General features: G+C 35.5%; 1 protein-coding gene across 1 annotated transcript; it reads left to right on the forward strand.

Moving 5' to 3' along the window:
- Positions 1–8,709: 8,709 nt before the first annotated feature.
- On the forward strand, positions 8,710–13,587 carry LOC120143366. Its single transcript, XM_039157705.1, has 4 exons — positions 8,710–8,747; positions 9,067–9,198; positions 10,639–11,261; positions 11,558–13,587. The coding sequence occupies exons 1-4, from the start codon at positions 8,710–8,712 to the stop codon at positions 13,537–13,539; spliced, it is 2,775 nt and encodes a 924-aa protein (XP_039013636.1). The 3' UTR covers positions 13,540–13,587.
- The last annotated feature ends 2,422 nt before the right edge of the window (positions 13,588–16,009 follow it).

Below are 16,009 nucleotides of genomic sequence, written 5' to 3' on the forward strand. Positions count from 1 at the left end.
AAATCACCAGAATAATGCAATTGTATGTTACGAGGCCGAAGAACTCATCATCAAGAAACCTTTGAAAATCAAACTTGGCTTCTTCAAAAATTCATTTACGATTATCATCAAGAAACCACTAAAAATTAGGCTTAGCTTCTTAAATTTTTTGTTGAAGACATTAAGAAACCCTTGAAAATCAGGCTTAGCTTATTTCTAAATTCATTTGAAAACATCATATTAGTTAGGTAACGTGCCCCCATATCAACATAATGATTCTTCTTGATTGGGCTCCTCAATCCTTGAGGCTTAGCCATTTTGAACAAAATCCTCTCCATTTAAGGCTTAAATTATGCTCTTTCTTTGCTTTCTTGTTTTTTTGAACAATCCATAAAAATATGCCTTGATGTATGAAATGTATATACAATGGATATGTATATAGATGTAATGTTGATCATCAATTCTTCTTTTAGATCAAAGTGGAGGCATCAAACTTCTTTCACTTGATCATCTTTGAATTGATCTTACCTCAATATCGATGTAGCAATTTATCAACTCAGGCCTGCAATCTTCTAAGGATCAGCCTGATCATCTTGTGGTCTATGTTTTCTATCTTTATTTTGGAGGAAATGTTTTCTCTCTTGAATTCTTATTATTACCAGGTATATGACCTTAACGCTACTTCTGTCTCTGACTTGACCGCACAATCAAATTTGTTTTTCAGGACAAGTCTTCTAACTGAAGTATGAATGATATGTTTTCCAAGTAAGCTCTTTTGTTTTCATCTTCTGCCCTTGGCACTTCAAATGGTAAGGCTCATTCATCACATCCGCTTGATTTGAATCTTATTATCTTAGTGAGATCTATTTTTGGTAATTCCCAAATGTGGGTACTTATGGCTCTCTTCGTGCCAAAGTCTTAATCTCAAATAGTTTCACTCTTGTGTCACTAATCAGTAATCATAGGCCATCAGCTAAAATGTTATCGAATAATTTAAGGGTTTCTCTTCATGATGCCATAATCAAATGGACACTTAAGAAGTGATCAATTCTTTTAACAGAAATGTCTTGCATTTTTACCATGAGCTGAGATATGTGCTCTTTCGACTAAGGTGATCATCGGCTTCTTAATGGATTACTACAATATCACAAAGAAGTGTTAGAAGTTCTATCCTCCAATCATTCTAATCTTTCGGACTCTTTAATTTCAAGATTGTGAAATGTTTCATTATTCTTGCATTGTTTGTTCTTTTTATTCGATAGAGGCAGAATGAGCCTCACTAGCTTCAAGGACTTTTTTCACTTGAGATTGTCCTGTTTGAAAATGTTTTTCTCCTTTATTTTATTTTAGAAATGTGAAAAAAATATTCTTGAATAAATTTAAAAAATGTTTTCATTTTCTTCAGGCTCACAATGAAAACAAATTGTAGCACAAGAGTTCATTGAATATCAAATAAATCAACTTCTCTATTAATCATTCAACAATCATATACATTTGACAAGTGTTAAGATTAATGCTGATATAAGGCTTAGGTTAACTTGGGAAGGTAAAGTGTTCCAGGTTGATTTGGGGGCGTAATGTGTTTTAGGTTGGCTTCTTTGGTTGAAATATTGCATCCTTGATTCTGGTGTTTCTTGATATGATGCAGTAGTTGTTATTCTTATCTTTCGAAAATGTTGACTGGTTTTCAGCCCTCGTGAGCACCTTTGGGTTGTGCAGTGCTTTATTAATAGATGTATAAGATCGTATTCTATGCAATAGTTGACAATCTTCGTGTTAGAGCCACATTTTTAGGTTTTCAACTCGAATTCTCCTTTGATTTCAAGACATCATCTAAAATTTTACGTCTTGAACACTCCTTTTATTATTTTTCCTATCATGCATTAAAGATTTTAGAAAAAAAAATTTGCAAATAAAATTAACCTTAAGGGGATGAATAAAATATGAAGATAGTCTCCCCACTTAGAAATCCATGCATGATTAGAAGCGTCTTTTTAGGCACGTAACGTAGGCTAGGGCTCACGGTTATGAAAGAAAATGATAAATAGGCCCAAACAAGTGTTTAAGGGTTATCAAACCAAGGATCATTTCGTTCTACTGTCTTCTTGTGTATTTTATTTTCTTTTGGTGTTCCATGATCTTCTGGTGAATTGATTCTTGCTCTTTGAACCAGTTGTATTTGATCAACCTTATGACTTGAAGTTCGATGAGTCGCTCATCTTCAAGTATTTGATCGATTTTCTTTCTTTTTCTTTTTCTTTCTTTCTTTCTTTATCTTCTTTTGCTTTATTTTTTCCTCTTTTTCTTTTTTCATCTTTTGTTTTCTTTTCTCTATCTTCTTTCTTTTTTTTTCTCTTTTTTATGTAGTGTTTTTGCTATATCTTCTCTTTTTCTCTGTGTCGTCAACTTGATTTGATCTTAGAGCACTTTGTATTTGGTCCACCTTGCGGTATCTTGTTATTTCTCACTTAATTTCACCATGACTTGCCTCTATAACAAAATATGGGTTGATAGTCTTCACTCATTCGAGAAAATTTCCTTCACCTTACCCCCCGGTGTAGAGGGCGATCCTTGATTTGTTTGAATCAGAAGAAAAATAATTCAGGCTCAAATGGGGATAACAATGGATATATTTTTTTCCTTTTATTGAAAGGATAAATGAATCAAATTCGTTCATCATCTCATACACGAAAGCCCTTGTAAAAGAGGTATCCCTAGGGGGACGAGTATTTAGGATTAACCTTATTTACATGAAAACAATATAATTAATGCATGATAGAATTATTTCAATTATTCCCTTTATTTCTACTTCACTTTGCTCCTATTATGCCCTAATTATTCGATTTCTCTTGCAAAATTTGATTTATAACACTCCATTTTACCTTTCTTGCAGGAATAATTCTCTTACACACGATCATCTTGTACTTTATCCCCCTAGGATTTATTGAGGTTGGGAAATTAATGTTAATTCTGTGTCGATTTCTCCCCAAATATTACTTTAATCATCATGCTCATCAATATGGACATATGTTCCCTAGATTTAACTTGGAACTTTCATGCTTCATCAATCATTTCTTGTTGGGTCTTTACGAGTTGCTCATGGATTATCTTGATCCTACTAACACGTGCTAATTTTTCATTCATCACTTTCGTCTTTCTAGAGATACGCCCTGGGTAACTTCAATTGGCTCTTAGAAATTTTGTCGCATTATCCTTTTATTAATATTTTATTAATGAAGTTGAAAATATGACCATTAATGAATAAAATGCAATGCGAAAAGTAAATGCAATTTAGATGCAATGTAAATGCAATGCATGGTGCTGATTCTGGAATGATTCCTTAGAACAACTTTTTATATTAGAAACGAAGTTTGGTTACAAGGCTTAAACATATCACATATAAATCTGAGTTATCTCTCCTAATTTCTTGATGTGCCCCAATAAATCTAAAATCCTCTGAGCTTCTTCAGTCTCAAGCTCCAATCCTTCGCTTACAACATCAGCTTCATGTGATAAGTCAACCAAGTACTAACCACTCCTTGAGGATGTTACAGGTAGCTTGCGATGAGGTCGTCCATTTGTTAAACTCTCCACTGAGAATGTTCCTAATGATGGCGCCATTGTATAACTTTTTCATAGGGGACTATTAGCAGTTCACTTTCTCTTCTCTAAAAATCTTGAACAATGGCCTCGAGTTCAATCACACGCTTCTTCAAGCTCCCAACTTTCGCATGGATTAAATTTTTTTCTCGACTCCGTTACCATCTCAAGGTTGTCTTTAAACTCAAGATGTTGTCATTCAATTTCTCGTTCAGGGCCTGAATCTCTTGCAGCTGTTGCTCTAGTGCACTCTTTTCTTTCGAAAATAGCTTCGTCTGATGTCTAATATGCCTAAGCTCTTCACCGCTTTCCCCAACTTCTCTTTTTAAACTGGCCACTTTCTGTCTCCGTCCAGCATGACACTTACTTGAGCCAGTGGCCATCTAAGCCTTGACAATTCGCTGGTAAGAGAATTAGAGATCATCAAAGTCCAATCTGAGTTACCTCTCTAATGTTTCGATCTAGTCAGCTCGACCCTTTTGGATATCAATTTCTAAGCTTATCTGGTACGACTCATCCTCTAATCTTTGTAACGCCTCCTTTCACTATTTCCTCTCAGCCTCAAAATCAAGTCTGACTTGTTCCAGCGTAGATGGTATTACTCTTAGATGTTCTTCCATAGGATAAGTATTTTCAGGATTGAACATCAGGATATTATCATTAACCCTATTTCTTCTTCACTCCTCATATCTTGTGACAGCTTTAAGTCAAAGGTAAATAGATATACCCTACAAGTGTGCCTCCATGCATCGGTGACCCCTTTAACTTTATTCTTGTATTGCTCTCCTTTAAATGCAAACTCAGACCTCAAGTTGCTAGAATAAAATTCTTCGACCCATACTGCCTAGAAACCAATAATATAGCATACCCTAAAGAACCCCATACGACTGGAAACAGAACTCAATCTCTTTTTTCACACCTATATAGTATGTGCGATGAGATGTTCCATGAAGCGCGCCACAAAATATCACTGTCTTGAATATCTTTGAAAATGGCCATCAACTTCTCTTTAGTGAAACCCCCAGGTCATTCTTGAGAAAGGAAAACCTTCAAATATGAAAAAACTTCTAAGAAGACTCAACTGAGTGCCCTCTCAACGTGTTTATAATGACTGATGATCCAGACTAGTAGTAGCGATGCACACCCTATGAAGCGTTCTTCTCATTTTCGTCTCTAAGAGTTCAAGGAACTGAAAGTTTCTGCCAATATAGCCGAAACGGGATCCACATGTCTGTCCAGTCTCTCGAATAGGTCTACCACTGATACATCAATGTGCCCCAGAACCTTCAGGAAAATGCTTAGCCCATAAATACCCAGAGCAAACAAGTCAATATTCTTTCTTTTGTCAGGATGACTGTTGATCATTTCTCTCAGAGCGGTCCAGGTAATGCACTCGTTATCTCCCTTCTTTTTGATGCCTCTTACGACCCACTTTTCATTCATGTTGGTCATCAGAAGCAGTTTCTTCTTGAAGGAATGAATATTTGGTAGTTTGGTGTACAACTTGTCCGCTTGGAATCTCGTACAACGAAGCAAGGCATGGTACTCCTCTATGGTAGGTGTCATGTCCACTCGGCATAAGGTAAAATAACTATAGGCGGGTTCTAGAACTGGGCTAGAGCTCTAAACAGATTTCGATCGATTGGAACGTTTAAGAGATACGAGATGTCACCATAGAGTTAATAAAACAACTACTTATCAGATGCTTCCCACTTTCCCCAAATCTCTTTCAGCTCACTCAGATCATTTTGACGCACATTGATGTGATTGTACCTAATCACATCTGACACGTATCCAGGATGTAAATTGTCTCTATTCGTTAGTTGGGACTGTTCGGACCATCTCAGAACGACTGCATTATCTTCTACCTCTTTCTGAATCCTTCGTTCCATATTATTAGCCTTCTATATGGACATCGGTCAATGATCAACACCAATAGGATGAATAGTACAATGCAAAATGAGAACAAAATAAAACAAAAAAAAGAGAAAATTAGTCAGTAATCATAAAGAAATCAATCGGACATCATATAATTTTTCGATAAAACCTACCCATATGCTGTCTACCCAATCATGCTTTAGTAAATCCTATCCAAACAGGATTTCTACCCACATGCTTTGTTTATAGAAAATCCTAACCTTATTACATCTAGTTCGCATGCGTATTCGAAAAAAATAAACCTAACCGCATGATATCTAGTTCGCATACATTTATTCGAGAATCAAAATTACACTACAACAATTAAAATGCTCAAAAAGGTTTTTTCTTATGTACTCTCCTCATGGGATTTTTATAATCTAGGTAAAGCCCTATCTGTGTTCTAAGTTTACTATATGTTAGCTTCGACTCTAAAGTAAGAGGTCCTCAAATTATCTTTGTCAGTGCCCCCTTGAGCTGTCAAACTCTCAACCCTGGCCCATCACAGGCTTTAAGATTGAGTTCAATTCGAGGGGACACACCTCCTTATGTCCATACATAGGTGAAAAGCATCACAAAGACCATAAGGTGTGAGCCCTATGAACGATTTACTATCCCGTACAGAGGTGAAAACCACACGAGTGAGTAACTTCTCACTCCTACTTAAATAGGATAGAACAGGGTTTTAGCTCAAGTTATACAAATGCAGCTGCACAATGTGTAAGGAAAAGCAAAAACAAAGCAATCAACACCAAACAGAAAACTCAAAACCCTAAACAATTACTTACTCTGAAAACATTAGCAAACATATTATCACAACTATTTAGTGCTTAATCAAATTACAAGAGAAAAATTTATTCAAACCATATAAGGGATCAAAAATCAAATTAGAGAGAACTTGTAATTTTCGTTTGCAAACACAATTAAATAGTTGACTAATGACTCGACTCTCTAAAAAACGTCCCCAGTAGAGTCGTCAAGCTTTCAAAATGGTTTTTTTCGAATGGGGAAGGTGGAGGTCTCATTTCGAAATACTTTTGTGATCGGTTAATGATAAAATGTGGTTCGAGGAATCGCGACCAATCTTTGATTAGGGTGTGATTGGGCAACCCAAAAAGTATTTTTCATTTAAAAAAATATTTGTCTTAATTAAAACAAAGAATTTGCGGTCTGTGTTACAAAAATTTGAGTTCGGGAATCGGTTACATATGGGGAAGGATTAGCACCCTCACAGCGCCCTAAATTGGTACCTAGTCGATTAATTAATTGTCTTTGCAATGAAATTACGAGTTCGAGTCGAATTTAATTTAAGATCCCCTAAAAATAAAATTCTTTGAATATTTGGACGAAACATGATAATATTTAATTATTTCCTATCGAGAAGAATCGATTTCTCGTACCTTGAAGCAATCGATTCTTACTCCAATTGTAATAGAGAAATATTAAAATTACATTCTAAAGTTCACTATTAATTCAAAATAACAACACCCAAAATAATTTTAAGATAGAAAATAATAATATCTAATTATTTCCAATCGAAAATAAATGACATCTCGTACCATAAAACAATCATTTCCATCCGAAATGAAGAGATATCACTATTTTGTCTTAAAATTCAATATCAATATGAGTGAAAACGATAATATCTAATAGTTTCCAATCGAGAATAAATGACCTCTCATACCTTAAAGCATTCATTTATTGCTCCGATCGAAATGAAGAGATATCATTATTTCATCTAAAAAATATTGAATTATTTCCAATCGAATAAATGACCTCTCATGCCACATGCCTTAAAGCAGTCATTTATTGCTCCAACCGAAATGAAAATATATTATTATTCTCAATATCGATTCGAGTGTTATTATTTCGAAAACCCGTCGGAAAACACATGCAAAAATAAAGCAAATTAAAATCATTTATCGAGAAAGTATAATTATTTATTTATTTTACCAATATTTAAAGAGAATAAAGATGTTCAATTATTTAAATATATCAAGACGAGACCTTAGACTAGATCTAACAGTATTTTTTCGATGAATTTAATTAAAAGAACATGATCTTTTTCCCAATTCCCAAATTTTAAAATGTATTCGATTTAATTTGTGTCAATAAATGGGATATACTTTCGTTTTAAAATTATCGAAAGTAACTTTCTTATACATTAAGACAGTCACTTTACGATAATATTAAAATGAATGAATATTACCCTTAGTCAATTTATCTCGATTCGAGTCAAGAGATGATTATGAGGGTATCATGCAAAATTAATTAAGGACTAAAATGAACTAACATGCAAGCAACATGAAAAAATTAAAATAAAATAAAAATAGGACTAAAACATAAACAATCAAACCATCATGTCAAAACTAAAATAAAATAAAAGTATAAAAGTGACTAAAATGAGCATGCTCAATATTGGGTGCTAAAATTACAAAGAATAAAAATAAATAAAACATGAGGACTAAATTAAAATAAACTAAAATTACATGGCTAAATTAAAATAAATAAAAAATAGATTCTGGTTCAAAATACAAACATGCAGAAACTACAGGGGTATTTCCTAAATATTCCTTTTTCCTAGCCTAAAATATACATTCGAATAAAAAAGGAAAAAATTACTAAATTAGTCCATAAGCATTTAATTTTTTTAAAAAAAAGTCTCTACACATGACCAAAATGTAAAAACACACTAAACATACAGAGACTAAACGGAAATTAAAAAATATATATAACATGTATAAAAGTGGGTAAATTAAAAAAACAGTACTAACATGCAAAAACATGGCTAAACTAGGGGGACTAAAAAAATTAAATCAAACATTACAAAGCACAAAAAGAAATGGGTAAATTATGAAAATGGTCCCTACACATGACCATTCTACAAAAACACGTGTAAGTTAGGGAGATCTAAGCATAATTTCCCCTAACTTGCTCTATATATAAAACCTTTCATTTTATTTTTCATTTTAGCCGAGTTTTCTTAAAAAAAACTCTCTCTTCATTTTCTCTCATTTTCTCTCAGTCAGCCTACTGTCGGCCACCCTTCAACCCTATCTGGACACTGTTTTGGCCGCCACACACGGTGGCTAGAGCTCCCAAATCGACCCAAAAAAACCTAAAAGCTTAGATTTACACCCCTAGACCACTATCCTAGACTATAACTCCCTAAAAACAAGCTCTGACCCCTCGGTTGTTTTAACTCTGGCGACGATGAACCGACCCTCAGTTCGACCCTCCCCCAAGCTAAGGTAAACCACTCGACCCCTTGAGTTTTTCTTTGGTTGGGTTACATGCAAAGCTTAGGTTTTTTTATCTTTTTTTTTTATTTTTTATTTTTGAAATTGAAATAAAAAAGGAAAAATACATTGAATGTTTTTTTTTCATTATTGCTTCTGAAAACCAAAGGGATGGACCCTTTTACATTTGTATTCGGGGTTTATATAAACCCGTTTTACAGATATTTTTCTTGATTTTTATGATATGAAATCATTACAAAAGAAATGATTTTTGCGCGTAGTGCTAGTGTTGGGGTTGCTTGTGTGTTGATTTATGTTTCTGACATGGCAGGGCTTCGGATTGGTGGAGGCGTTGGTGGCCACCGACTGGTGGAGATAGGCGACGGCAGAGGCTCGATCTGGACCGTTGGATGGGTCTAGATCGGACAGCTGAGATGAGTGGCGGTGACATTTCTCTTTTAGGGTAAAGAAAACCCTAATCTGGGGTTGTATCTGGATCGTTGGATGGGTCCATATCCAATGGTTGCCATTGAAGGCAGCTGAGGAGATAGGGTAAAAATCTAGCCGGGTTTTGGACTTCAATCTCAGTTAGGTTGTAACTTGGGTTTGGGGGTTTTGGGTCTGATGTATATTGGGCCCTATTTTGGGCTTATTATTAGGTTTGTAAAGCCTGCAAAAATAAAATTTATTTATTTAATTAATAATAATAATAATAATAATATTAAACGGGATGAAAACGAGTGTCGACATCTACTATTTATGTCTCTAAATATAGAGTTTATTTTTATTTTATAGAAAATCGCAAGTTTTATTAAAAATATAAAATATCCAGAATTACAATGAAGATTTACAAGTATAATGTAAACGTCAACCAAATTATAATTAGGATATTATCCTATAACTCCATTGACACAAAAACTAGCCACCTAGATAACACAACACAATGACCAAATAAGGAAAAGGTTAAAAAATCTAACCAAAAAGCTCGAACAAAATAAAGATACAAACAAATCTGATTGTATCGGCAAACGAACTACAAAAGGGGATGAAACTATTGAAGGTCACCGGAAAATCGCAAATAAGAGTCAAGCAACCCTGAGAACTTGCAGACGACAACCAACATAAAAAATAACATCTCCACCGGTTAAACAAAATTAAAAAGAAAAGTTTGACACCATTATATTGTATTTTCATAATTAAAATATTCATACATATTTGATTCTTTAGAAGAAGTGGACATGCTTTTTGGAAGTGATCCATGATTTTAACTCGGATTATTCTGAAAAATCTAGAAACAGTTTGGGAAGGAAGGAGTAAATCGAAGTTAGAATAAGAAAAACTTGTAGTTTGGATACAAGAACAAAAGAATAAGTTGTGACTCTCAATGAGGCACGTGGAAATTCTTTCCTTCGGCTTCACAAGCAAAAGAAAAAAGAACAAATACTTTGGACTGCAAGAATATACAATATGACAAGTCCAAAATTCATGGGGAGAAAAAGGATAACGTATACAAATTATTTCCAATTATATGTATCACTATGTTGAGTCTCTCAACTATTAAAAATTATAAAATAGTCCCTTAACTATAGTATGTTATTTTGTTGAGTCCTTCGACTGTTAAAAGTTAAAAAATGATCATCTAACTATTCATATATTTCAAATTCATCCTTTTCCTTAAAAATGATGACAGTCTGAGCCAGACATTAACCTATTGACGAATCTCAAATTTTATCGAAAAAATACGAGTTTGGAATATGTGAATAATCAGATTATCATTTTGTAACTTTCAATAGTTGGATGACTCAACAAAGCATAGTCATATAGTCGGTGGACCATTTGTATAGTTTATCCAAAGAAAAGAGAGGGAATAAAGTAACGAATATATTTCTTACTTAACGTGAAGGTTGAAGAACAGTAGAAAAAATTCAAAGAAACGAAATGCATGGCATGAAAAGGGAGTAATAAATAGAGATGAAGCGTTTGTTCTGGCTCCATACCATCCATCCATCTCCCACACTTGTCATTCTCAAATTCCATCCGTTCTCGCTTCAGCCATGTCTTCAACGAACTCCAAAGACCCTTCGAACCCTAAAGAAGACACATCTTCACTCGTCGAGAAAATCACTGGAAGGATAGATAACATGTGGACAATTCTTTCCGAAGCCAAGAATGACACGAAGAAGGCTTTTATATTAAAGCCCGAGGAAGAAGAAAAAGGCGTGACGCCTAATGCTTTCGATAAAGCCTGCAATGAGCTCAAGTATTTGCTTGGTGAATTCAAGAAACTGGGAAAATTCGAAACTAATCTTTCAGAACCAATCAAAACCCTTGAAGACAACGTTAATGACATCCTATCTGATCTGGAAAAGAAGGACGCACAGCTGAAGAAACTGATCGAAAACAATCTTAACGTGCTGAGGAGCAACATCACCAAACTCAAGGTCCAGATCCCGTTGCAGCATCAAGCTTCCTCCTCCATCTCTAAGGATCGATATGCACAAACCATGAGTGCCGGCCGAGACGTCAGTAAGTACCACATATCCATCCTTTCAAGTCGAATAGTATACGTGTTATATATTTCATGTGCTTTTTTACATTTAGAGTGTAATAAATTTATACAAATTTTTCTCTCTTAATGTTGATAACAATTTTATGTTGAGTCAGTCACGTTCATGTATATGTGCTGCATTATATTTTTTAAAATTAACTATTTTATAACTTTTAATAATAGTATACGTAAAGTGACTTGGATCCTTTACCGAAATATTTATTGTTGTGTGTGTAAATGTGGACATTGTGTAAATTATATTTTCCTTGGACAGGTGTTCTCCCTGATCCGTTCGAAGCAGATGGAATATTCGACAGCGAGGCTTTCCTCAAAGAATTTGAACGCCATTACGGTGGTCTTGATCTAAGGCGCCAACTGTGCTTGTTATCTTTCGCGATTTTCCCGGAGAATGCTGTCGTTAGAAAGAGGCTTCTAGGGTTTTGGTGGGAAGGGGAATGGTTGCTGTCATCCACAAAGACAGAGGCAGTGACCGACAAGGACAAAAAGGTGTTGATAAATAAAATTCTTGGGGAATTTGTAGAGAAGGGATTCATCGAGCCTGATACCAAGAGCAGCAAATCGCAGACTACAAGCTACAAGATGCATCCCATTATTCGTTGTCTCATCATCAGGTTTGCTCATCAGGCCAACTTCTTTTACTTCAATTCCAAGGGATACCCCAACAAAGCTTTCTTCAAAAGCGACAAAATATGCCTGGTGAAAACCGAAGGACCTTCCTGGTGGTCTAAGAATGTTCCACTTCCAAAGAAGTTTGATCCGACAGAAAAGACAAACCAGCAAGGCAAAATTTCAGCGGAGGAGAAGAAGATGGAGGGGGAGGAGAAGAAGATGGAAGGGGAGGAGGAGAGGAAGGAGGAGGCTGTCGAGAATCAGAAGAAAGAGGAGGCGACAGAGAAGAAGAGGAGAAAGGAGAAAGGGGCAGAGAAGAGGAGGAAGGACGAAGATGAGGCGAGGAAGAGAAAGGAGGAGGAGAAGAAGAAGATGGAGGCGGAGAAGGAGGCGGTGAGATTAAGTCGGGAGAAAAGGAGAGGAGCATATCTGGAAAAGGTACAAACTTTGTTCAATGTGAGTAAGCAATTCCCGGATCTGCCCGATGAGTTGTTTTCCAAGATGAAGAACATAGGCGTCCTTTACCTGGGAAGGTGGGAGAGAACAGCCGAGCGGCACATGGAGGTTGAAAATACTGACTTTTTGCAGGGGTTGAAGAACATGAAAAAGCTGAGGTTTTTCAGTCTTCAAGGAATCTCTGGAATCGACGAGCTCCCAGAATCTCTGGGTAATCTTTACAACTTGAGGATCTTGGATCTCAGAGCTTGTCACAATCTCGTGAAGCTCCCCAAAGAGATTGGTTCACTCAAGATGCTCACTTTCATGGATCTATCCGAGTGCTATTTGCTTGAAGACATTCCCAGAGACTTGTCTAAGCTTTCGAATCTCCTAGTCCTTAAGGGTTTCGTGATCAGCAAGAACAGCTCATGCAGACTCAGAGACTTGACAAAGCTGAAAAACCTGAAGAAACTCACCATCAACATCAACGATGATGATTTCAAAATAGATTCCCAAGACACGGAATCTATTTTCTTTAGCTTTGAGAAGCTGGAGAAACTGAAAATAGCATGGGGAGCAGGTGGAGAGGGATCAAAGTCCACAAATGAAAAGAATGGCAACTCCAAGCAAAGTGACAAAGGCAAGAAGAGTGAAGCACCGAAATCAACTTTCGGTAAGGCGTTTCGAAAACTGAAAATTGGGCCATTGGTCAGAGTACGCGGAGGAGAAGGGTCTTCAAAATCATTTCCCGAAAAAAAAGGGGTGGCCACAACACCAAAACAGAACATGGAACTGCGAAAACTAGACCTCCAATGTTACCCAGATAAAGAACTGCCTCCATGGCTGGTACCCCACAGACTGACATTACTTGAGCGTCTCTACATTAAAGGTGGAAAACTGAGCAGCTTGGGTCCGATTGACAGGCAATGCAAAGTGAAGACTCTGCGTTTGAAGTACTTGATTAATATAAAGATAAACTGGAAAGAGATTCAAACGCAGTTCCCAGGCCTGGAATATTTGGAGAAAGTCAAATGTCCTCAAATCGCTCTCTGCCCATGCGATGCAACTGGAGTTTGGGTGAAAAAGGAATCCGACCAAACTCCAAAAAGTCACGGCGGGAATTCACCGGACACCGACCAAACTCCAACTAGTCACGGCCAGAGTTCGTCGGACACCGTTAATACATGAATTCGCTGAGCAGCTATCAACCTTATTGTTTTATTTCATTTACTCAATACTCGAAAATTCATTCATTTTATATGTTCATATTGTTTTCTTTATTTGTACGTACAATTTATGTGAAATGTTATGTGTGTTTGCATGTATATTCAATCAGGTTCAAATTTCATTTCAAGTTTTATAACGTTAAATTTGTTAAGTGATATCAATGGTTATGCCTAGATTTAAGTCTCCTTTCAAGTTCTATAATGTGTACAAATTGTTTGTGGATTTTATCATGTTTAAATTTTATCATGTGTGAAGATATTTTTAAATTCTTTTAATATAATTTTGTATGTGTAACGCCCCAAAATCCGAGTTAGTAGTTTAGGTCAACCTGAAACCATTAAACCAAACCAAGGGACCTAATAGAATGGTTGGATTTAGTTAATTTAGGAGTGGGCTTGAGTTGGGCCCAAGGGTTAATGGTGATTTTGTTTGATTTTGGAGTCAAAGGGACCGAAATTGCAAATTTTCCCTTGAGGTTTTGAATGCTGAAAACCCCTCCCTTATATTATGATTTCACGTAAACTAACTCCTCAAGTATCCTATCAAACTTTCTTCTTCTCCCTTCCATCATTTTCTCTTCTTCTTCCCTTCCAAAATCAAGATTTCCAAGTATTTCAAATCTAGTTTAGTTAATCCAAGTTAAGAATGTTAATCCTTATCATCCTAGCTTCAATTAAAGCTCCATTTCTCAAGTTTTGAGTCTTGGAACAAAAAAATGGGTTTTTTGAAGGGTTTATGAGAATATTTGGATTCTAGCCATTTTTAGTAAGATTCAAGTTATAAAAGAGTTTTAAATCCTAACTCAAGAAGTTAGTTGAGATAGTAACCCCTTTTCTTACCCTTGTTTAGTGAAGGACGTGGGAGAGAGTTCAAAGGCCAAAGGTAAAGAGAAATTGGCACTTGATTGAGTTGGAGAGGTTTCTAGCAACCAAAGAGATAAGACAGTGACAATCACACTCACAACTCTCTCTTACTCATTGTGAGTCCTTATATATGTAAAATTTGTTTAAGATTTTAGTTGATGCATGATGAGTAATTTCCATGGTATATTTATATTTTGAAGTTATAACATGATTTAAAGTCTTATTTATGACCATATATGCTCACACAAGACATTAATAACAAATGGGAACCTTAAAGTAGAATGAAGTTAAGTTTGAGTGTAAAAATTGAGCCTAAGTAAGGTTATTTCGAGCAGAGGGTATCGATATTGCAAGAACAACACCGATATTGTTCTTCTACATGTGTAAAATTTATTCAGTTATAGAGGGAGTATCGATACTTATAGGGTAAGTTTTGGTACTGGGACATTTTTTAAACATCAAAACCAAATTTGGTATCGATATTCATGGGAGTATCGATACCCCGGGGTAGAGTATCGATACTCCCCATATGAGTATATCGATACAGAGGGAATTTTCAAAACATTGAATCAAAATTTAGTATCGATACTCAAGTTAGTATCGTTACCTCAGATTTAAAGTGTCAGTACTAGTCGGAGGGTATCAATATAATCCCTTCATTATTAGTTAAAAACATAGTGGAGTATCGATACCTACGGAAGGGTATCGATGCTAACGGAAGGGCCAATATCAGTACCATCGTACTATTAAGAGCTTCAAATTTCAGAGATTTGTAATATGGAAAATGAGGCTCCCAAGAATTCTATAATTACTCCCAAATAAAACTACAAGTGAGAACAATAATAATGCTTAATTAAACATAGAAACGAGATCAATTAGGGTGACATAAGACTAGCCTTGATTGATGCTCGGGAAATGATCAGGACACCCGAGTTCGTTTACTAATGTTAAGGGTGACGATGTATAGATTCAATCTGGATATCCTTAAAGTGACTAGCTAGGCACAAAGTTCGACACTCGCAAGGGGTGGGCTAGTCGAGGGTGTGTGTTCAATGCAGAGATTTTAGGGCCTCATCTTTGGTATAATAGAGAGTGAGTATACGAGTATACTCAATATATTATTTTATTAGTTGGCTTGAGTAATGTTAATGAACCCCCTTTAGTATATTTTAGTTCTTAGTGTGACATTGAGCTAGTTAGCTCAATGTTTGGAATTTGTTTCCTTAGGCAGATTAGGTAAGGAGCAGTAGAGGAGCATTTTGACCAACGAGTGATCTAAACTAGATTTAGAGCAGAGGACGTCTCGGGTTCTTTAAAGGGAATGTATATTTTCAAATCCTTATTTTGTATTTTTGTAACCTTATTTTGTATAATCGAGTCGCAACTTATTTTAAATTGATAGTCTTTATATTTTGAATTGATATTTGGGGAGCTCCCGAGGTAAACTGATTTATATAAATGTTATTGTTTGTTTTATCATGAGTAAATAAAAATGAATGTTTTTAATTGAGAAAGTTTAAGAAAAAATTTTGTTAACCACTCAAGTGGTTTCGTGTGACAATTTTATC

The sequence above is a fragment of the Hibiscus syriacus genome, unplaced genomic scaffold (genome assembly GCF_006381635.1).
Source record: "Hibiscus syriacus cultivar Baekdansim isolate YM2019G1 unplaced genomic scaffold, ASM638163v2 tig00110847_pilon, whole genome shotgun sequence".
Classification (NCBI taxonomy): Eukaryota; Viridiplantae; Streptophyta; class Magnoliopsida; order Malvales; family Malvaceae; genus Hibiscus; species Hibiscus syriacus.

Excerpts from the sequence above, each read along its gene's own strand:
- LOC120143366 (XM_039157705.1), top strand. The coding sequence starts at position 8,710 with ATGAACCGACCCTCAGTTCGACCCTCCCCCAAGCTAAG. Across the intron at positions 8,748-9,066 it reads CGACCCTCCCCCAAGCTAAG|GGCTTCGGATTGGTGGAGGC; the intron begins GTAAACCACTCG and ends CTGACATGGCAG. Across the intron at positions 11,262-11,557 it reads GAGTGCCGGCCGAGACGTCA|GTGTTCTCCCTGATCCGTTC; the intron begins GTAAGTACCACA and ends TTCCTTGGACAG.